The 8,228-nt window shown below is 41.7% G+C and overlaps 1 protein-coding gene across 1 annotated transcript in view; it reads left to right on the forward strand.

The window, feature by feature from the left end:
- The window catches only part of LOC117517369 (trichohyalin-like), a 38,489-nt gene extending 30,470 nt beyond the window's left edge, over positions 1-8,019 (forward strand). The window contains exons 4-6 of the mRNA XM_034178365.1: positions 3,250-3,364; positions 5,542-7,391; positions 7,947-8,019. Of these exons, the coding sequence (XP_034034256.1) occupies positions 3,250-3,364; positions 5,542-7,391; positions 7,947-8,019 (2,038 nt within the window). The remainder of the gene's footprint in view (positions 1-3,249; positions 3,365-5,541; positions 7,392-7,946) is intronic.
- The last annotated feature ends 209 nt before the right edge of the window (positions 8,020-8,228 follow it).

Genomic DNA, 8,228 nt, shown 5'->3' on the forward strand with positions numbered 1-8,228 from the left:
TCTTTGATCCTGTCTTTGATTATGCTTTTCATATATACGAGGTCTGTTAGAAAAGTATCGGATCTTTTTATTTTTTTCAAAAACCTGATGGATTTGAATCACGTGTGCTTGCATGAGCAAACCTTGAACCTTTGTGCACATGCGTGATTCTTTTCATGCCTGTCGATTGCATCATTTGCTTGTAAGCAGCCTTTGTGTGAGGATGGGTGGAGTCTCTCGTCGTTTTTTCTTTGCAAGGAAAATGGCGGAACGACTGGAGCAGCGCGACTGGATCAGATTTTGCCAGAAACTGGGCGACAGCCAGATGGAAACCATTCAGATGATTCAGACGGCTTTCGGTGACAAACCTCTGGGCATCACACAGATTAAGGAGCGGTACAACCGGTTTAAAGACGTCCACACAACGGTGGAGAGCGAGCCATGCTCCGGTCGGCATCAACATGCTGAAATGAACAGATCATTTCCAAAGTGAACGCTGTGGTGATGTGGGACCGTCGTGTGACTATCCGAGAAATTGCACAAGAGGTGGACATCAGCACTTTTTCAGCACATTCCATTGTGACAGAAGATTTTGCCATGAAAAGAGTTGCAGCAAAATTCATGGTCACGAAGCTGATGGCGCAGCAAAAGCGCCACCGTGTTAAAGCCTCACAGGACATGTTGGGACATGCCCACCTCGTCCACAATTTCTCGGATAATCACACGACTGAAAAGTCACTGAAAGCTGTCTGAATCTTCCGAATGGTGGAATATTATCAACTGTTCATTATTGATCAGCATAGTTCAAACATAAATGAACAAACCATTTGATTATAAACAGAGGCAACAATATTATTTGCAGTACACATCTTGACCTCATGACCTTTGAACATATCATGAAACATCATGTCAGGCATAAAAATGACTTAATTAAAATGGTCAATGTCTGACATGTTTTAAACCAACATGTTACACCCGACTTAAGCACATGTTATTTATGAAAACCTTAAACCAAAACACTTTACAGATTTGAGAGTCAACACTTCTGTCAGCAGTTCAACATCTTCAATACAATTCATCATAAGCACATATTTCAATCATTAATCAAACCGTATAATATTGTATCATTTCAAAACCATCATAAATCAGTTGAACACCCGTCAAAGCATAGATATACACATTTTCATTCATTTGACATAATGATAAAACCCTTAAACATATTATGGCACAAGTATACACTCTATTCAACTTCATTCATTCAATACAATATCTAGTTCATTTAAACCTGCATGATGTACATACTTCAAAACATTTATTACTTTTTGTAAATAATGAACACAAAACCTTTCAGTCAGTTTGGTAACTTTTAGCATTGTTAGCATGCAAAGCTAATTATGAGTAAAATAGCATATATTTTCATTCATTCTTTCCAATGTAAATGCAGAGACAGTTCCTTAAAAACAGAAATATACTGTATTTAAAATGTGTTTAACATGTAAAAGAATAAAAAGAAATGCATGATGCTGAAATTGTGTGTGTGTGTGTGTGTGTGTGTGTGTGTGTGTGTGTGTGTGTGTGTGTGTGTGTGTGTGTGTGTGTGTGTGTGTGTGTGGGCGGAGCAGCTATTCATTTGTTCTTTGGGTGGGGGGGGTCACTCTCTCACACTTTGAAGACCCCTGCTTTAATGGATGCTGCCCCTGCACCCCAAGACTTTGGACTGAACCCAGGAGACTACTCTTCCAAGACTAACCTATTCAACCTCCTGAAGATCCATGATGGACTGCTTGTTTTTATTTCAATTAAAGACTCTGTTTTTGTTGCTCTTCTGTTTTGTTTTGTTTTTTTGTTGTTGTTGTTTGTTTGTTTGTTTTTTGTTTTCTGGTTCTTCTGTTTGTAAGGAAATTCTTGTATAATTTGTAAAAACCTTGTAAGAATCGCCTAATGGTCCTTGTGTCCTCCTGGCTTGCCGGGTGGGTTTTTCGACACTGCAGAAAGTGGATTGGTACCGAGGAAACGCCGGAGAAGAAGGGGGAGGAGGGGTGGCGTCCAGCGCCGGCTGAGAAGAATTAGACTTGACGATAGACGCCGGCTCCCACCTCTCCCAATAGTCCTTCTTTCCAATGTTCAGTCTATCAGGAATAAGATGGAAGTGGAAACATGAGTTTAGAGAGACTTGCCTCCTCGCGTTCACTGAAACATGGCTGGGAGAACGAGACAGGAATGAGGATTTCTACTTAACCGGCTTTGGACTCCCCATTCGTCTGGACCGCTCTTCTTTCATTACAAATAAGTCTAAAGGAGGTGGGGTCTGTTTTTATATTAATGAGAGATACTGTAAAACTGTTGTGGTGCGAGAGAAAATATGCACCTCAGATATTGAGCTTTTGAGTATCTCACTTCGCCCCTTATACCTGCCGAGGGAATTTCCTCAGTTGTTTTTTTCCCTGGTTTATATTCACCCGAGAGCTGACGTCACGGCAGCTTGCCAGCTGATCGAGGATGTGAATAATAAACTAACTGCAATTTCCCCTGATGCTCCTAAATTTATTTTAGGGGATTTTAACCACTGCCGATTAGACAGAGTACTGAGGACATACGAGCAGTATGTTACTTGTTCAACAACTATGGGGAATTCTATTGTTGACCAGTGCTATGGCTCAGTAGCCAAAGCTTATAGGTCCATCAGTATGCCCCCTCTCGGAGCCTCATACCATAATAGTGTTCTTCTTTTGCCGACTTATAAACCAGTCTGTAGACGTCGGGAGCGGAATATAAAGACTGTGAGGTGTTGGTCCGAAGACTGCATCGACAAACTGAAGGCTTGCTTCGAATGGACTGCGTGGGAGGTTTTCTATGATACATGCTCTGATCTGAATGAACTGACACAGACTGTTTCCTCTTATATATCCTTCTGTGTGGATATCAACATTCCTCAGAAGAATATTATTAGCTATGCCAATAATAAACCGTGGGTCACCAAAAATTTAAAGAGTGTTTTAAATAAGAAGAAAAATTTTTTTATATAGGAGATAATGTGGAAAAGAAAGAAATTAACAAGGAGGTTAGGAACGAAATCCGTAAAGCTAAAATAGCTTACAAAGACAAGGTAGAACATATGTACAGTAGTGGTGATCTGCGGGCAGCCTGGATAGGCATTAAATCTATGGCTTCAGTTACTAATGTCCAACAGGATAATAATAGAGCGCCAATTAAAGTAGAGGGGAGCTACGATGAGGATCTGCCAAATGCATTTAACTGTTTCTATTCTAGGTTTGAGAACTATGAGGTTGCAGATAAACTCCCCCTTGAGAGCACTTCCTCTGCTACTGACGATGGTATAATCATTAGCGAGGATAGTGTGAAAAGACTTCTGGAGAAGGTTAATGTAAGGAAGTCTTGTGGTCCAGATGGAATTTGTGGACGTACACTGAGGTATTGTGGTGAGCAACTCAGTAGTGTCCTCCTCTATATCTTTCAGAGGTCACTTAGTTGCGGCCGAGTGCCAGATTTATGGAAATCATCACTTATAATTCCTGTCCCGAAAAAGTCATTTCCTAAACAGTTTAATGATTTTAGACCTGTGGCACTTACATCACTGTGTATGAAGGTCTTTGAGAAAATTATGAAGAATATGATAATGTCAAATATGAAAGGGAATATTGATCCACTTCAATTTGCATATCAGGCGGGTAAAGGAGTAGAAGATGCTAAGCTTTTTATTCTCAACTGTCTTTACAGACATTTGGAAAAGCCTCGAGCTCATGCTTGGCTTTTATTTGCTGATTTCTCTTCAGCTTTTAACTTGATGCAGCCTTGCCTTTTAATTAAGAGGTTAAGGTGTGATTTTAAATTGCCTCACCAGATGGTTGAATGGTTGGCGGACTTTTTAACGAATAGGAGACAGAGAGTTTTGGTAAATGGACGCGTTTCAGACTCCTTAGTTTTGTCCACAGGCTCACCACAGGGCTGTGTTCTTTCCCCCTTGCTTTTCATCTTATATACAGATGAATGCAGAAGTGTCAGGCAACGCAGCTATTTAGTTAAGTTCTCTGATGATACTGCTTTGCTGTCCCTTCTTCAGGGAGAGGAGTCAGGACATGGGGAGGCCCTTGCTGATTTTGTTTCATGGTGCGATACAAATCACTTGGAGTTAAATGTATCTAAAACGAAGGAGCTTATAATTGATTTTAGACGTAACAAAGGGTTTGCTATAGACAGCATTATTCATGGGAAAGCTGTAGAAAAAGTTCCTGCATATAAATATCTGGGCACTTTTTTTGATGAGAAGTTGAGATTCGACGTAAATACGGCAGACATTGTGAAGCGAGGGCAACAGAGAGTGTACCTCCTTCGCAAATTGAAGTCCTTCTCTGTCAGTTCTGTTATTATGGGTCGTTTTTATCAGTCCTTTATTGAAAATCTTTTATGTTTTTCTTTCATCTGCTGGTTTCCTAGCCTGGCACTGAAAGATAAAAGTAGCTTGCATAGTATCACAAAGACATGTTCAAAGATCATTGGAGTGGAAACCAGAGACCTAGCTAGTTTTTGTGAACAGCAAATGGTGAGGAAGGCAAATTGTATCTTGTCTTCTCCCGGACATGTGCTGGCAGGTGAATTTTCTTTGTTGCCTTCGGGCCGTCGTTATGTTTCACCTGTCTGCTGGACGAATCGGTTGTTAAAATCTTTTATTCCTTCTGTTATCCGTCTTTTAAATTAATTGTAAGGTGTAGATGTATGGGTATGTGGATGCAGTATGTTGCACATTTTATGTGGATGTAGTATGTTTTTTTTTTGTTGGTTTTTTTTTGTGATGTGCCGGTATGCAGGCTGCTGAAATTAATTGCCCCTGGTGGGATGAATAAAGTTGTCTAAGTCTAAGTCTAATGGCAGTGGTTCACCGCTCTGAGTCTGGTCTGCTTGAGGTTTCTTCCTCTTTATCACCAGAGGGAGTTTTTCCTTAACGGTTCCGCCTGTGTGCTTGCTCGGGGGTGAGAGATTGGGACGGTTGGGCCTTACTCGTGTGTGTAGCACCTTGAGCCAGCAATGTTGTGATTTGGTGCTGTTTAAATAAAATAAACTGAACTGAAATGGAATTTACTGATCACATAATGTGCACACAAATAACTGATTCAATGAACAAATAACTGATAACTGAAACAAAAACAAGTAACTGATTGAATCAGTCATTTGTTTATTTTTTTTAATATGTAAATGTGTCTGTGTTGACATTTACCAGGAGCACAATTTGCGACAAGCAGTATATATGACAAAAAAAAAACCTACCCCTTTATGACATCACTTCCTGTTTTGTATTCAAGTTTTAGAATTTTGGACCTTCTTTAATGTTTTGGCCTGGTATTGATCTTGGAATAAGAATAAAAGTACAGATCTTATGGTCTTTACTGTAATTCCTTTTATGTTTTTCTCCTGCCTTTAATGTCTTATTGACTAGTCTGAACGACAAGAAAGATAATCATCTGGAAGACATTTGACAGCAGTGGAAAATATATTTGTCATCACAGAGAAACAGACGTTATCACAAAGCACATTCCTCAACCTCAGTGTACGGATCTCTCAGAAGATACAGCACAAAACAGAACTGTTATTGGAGACGAGATGAACACTGTCGAGATGAACACTGTCGAGATGAACACTGTCGAGATGAACACTGTCGAGATGAACATTGTCGAGATGAACACTGTCGAGATGAACACTGTCAGGATGAACACTGTCGAGATGAGCACTGTCGAGATGAACACTGTCAGGATGAACACTGTCAGGATGAACCGGCAGTGCTGGTGGTCACAGAGGTCACAATGGTTTGATCACCATAACAAGGAGACAAACATGGATCAGGAGCAGAGCCACAAACAGCTAGAAAAGCAGCTAAAAGATCTTGAGGAACAATGGGAAAAGCAGCTCAAAGATCTTGAGGAGCGCCGGGAAAAGCAACTAAAAGATCTTGAGGAGCGCCAGGAAAAACAGCTAAAAGATCTTGAGGAGTACCATTGTCAACTCTATGCTGAATTCATTGAATCCAGAGTTTGTCAGAAGAGGGAAGAAAATGTTACCCTCAAAAGGCAGTTGAAGTGTCAGCAGGAAGAACATGAAGTTATCTGCAAGTCGGTGAAAATACCCATCGAGCAGGAAGCAGAAAATACAGCACAAAACACAAGTGTTATTGGAGACGAGATGAACACTGTCGAGACGAACCGGCAGTGCTGGTGGTCAGGGTGGTCACGCTGGTTACGGTGGTCATGGTGGTCACGCTGGTTACGGTGGTCATGGTGGTTACAGTGGTTTGATTACCAAAACAAGGAGTCAAACATGGATCAGGAGACGTTATCACGAAGCACGATGGATGAGAACATTCCTCAACCTCAATGTACGTATCTCTCAGAAGATACAGCACAAAACAGAAGTGTTATTGGAGACGAGATGAACACTGTCGAGATGAATACTGTCGAGATGAACACTGTCAGGATGAACACTGTCAGGATGAACCGGCAGTGCTGGTGGTCACAGAGGTCACAACGGTTTGATCACCATAACAAGGAGACAAACATGGATCAGGAGCAGAGCCACAAACAATCTGAATTCCTTAAACAAAGTGATGTTCGGGAAAAGCAGCTCAAAGATCTTGAGGAGCGCCGGGAAAAGCAGCTCAAAGATCTTGAGGAGCGCCTGGAAAAGCAGCTCAAAGATATTGAGGAGCGCCTGGAAAAGCAGCTCAAAGATCTTGAGGAGCGCCGGGAAAAGCAGCTCAAAGATCTTGAGGAGCGCCGGGAAAAACAGCTAAAAGATCTTGAGGAGTACCATTGTCAACTCTATGCTGAATTCATTGAGTCCAGAGTTTGTCAGAAGAGGGAAGAAAATGTTACCCTCAAAAGGCAGTTGAAGTGTCAGCAGGAAGAACATGAAGTTATCCGCAAGTCGGTGAAAATACCCATCGAGCAGGAAGCAGAAAATACAGCACAAAACACAAGTGTTATTGGAGACGAGATGAACACTGTCGAGACGAACCGGCAGTGCTGGTGGTCAGGGTGGTCACGCTGGTTACGGTGGTCATGGTGGTCACGCTGGTTACGGTGGTTTGATCACCAAAACAAGGAGACAAACATGGATCAGGAGCAGATCCATAAACAGCGACAAGACATTCAGGAGTTAAGGCAGAAACCTGAATTCCTCAAACAAAGTGATGTTATGGAAAAGCAGCTAAAAGATCTTGAGGAGCACCGGGAAAAGCTGCAAAAAGAGATCAAGGGAGTCAAATCGCTCATTGCCTACGAACGGTGGAGACCTCATCAGGAGATGGACACACTTCGTAACGAAATTGAGACCATCAGAAGGCAGTTGAATCAGGGGGAAGAATATGAGATGGACAGTGATGAGATGAACCAGGAGCCCTCGTGGTTACAATGGTCACGATGGTCACGGTGGTCATGGTGGTTATGGTTGTTACAGAGTTTACTGTGGTCAGTGTGGTTACTGTGGTTATGGTAGCTGCAGCATTTATAATAAATATTTATATTTATTTACAGTGTCTGTTTTTTTTCAAGTTGAAATGCAGATATGAATGAATGAATCTACAAGACTTAAAAATGTACACATTACTTTTCATGCTATTTTATTTACAGTATCTAAAAATCAGTGTCCAAGGTTCCTTATAATGTTAGTACCTCCATCACACGAGAGGCCGAATGAGCCTGAATGAACAGTTGAATGAATGTCAAAGTCGGGTTCATTTGAAAGCCTCTGATCTGAGTGCAGTCCAAACACTTCGACACATTCCAGCAGCCAGAGCGAATGCAGAGCACTCAACTGTCGAGGTGCGTTTGAGGTGGAAAAAGCACAAACATGGTCAAAGTGCAGTCTGATCACAGTCTGTGTTCTAAACATTCTGACGGCCTCAAAACAGCATTTGAAACAGTCTGATCACATGTGATGGTAATTCCCCACACCGTCAGGCACGTCCCCAGTGTGCACTGGATGAGCCGCACAGCACCCTGGTGCATCACGTTTGGTGTGCTCAGGACATAATGCAAAGTCTGTGGCACAGAATCATAATATCATGCAAGCCGGAGAAGCTTTCATGATATTAAAGGGACAAATCTCTTGCGTTTTAATCAAGAATGTTGTGTTGAAAAAGCCGTTAACGAGCTGAAACACACACACACACACACACACACACACACACACACACACACACACACACACACACACACACACACACACACACACACACACTC

The sequence above is a fragment of the Thalassophryne amazonica genome, chromosome 9 (genome assembly GCF_902500255.1).
Source record: "Thalassophryne amazonica chromosome 9, fThaAma1.1, whole genome shotgun sequence".
Taxonomy (NCBI): Eukaryota; Metazoa; Chordata; class Actinopteri; order Batrachoidiformes; family Batrachoididae; genus Thalassophryne; species Thalassophryne amazonica.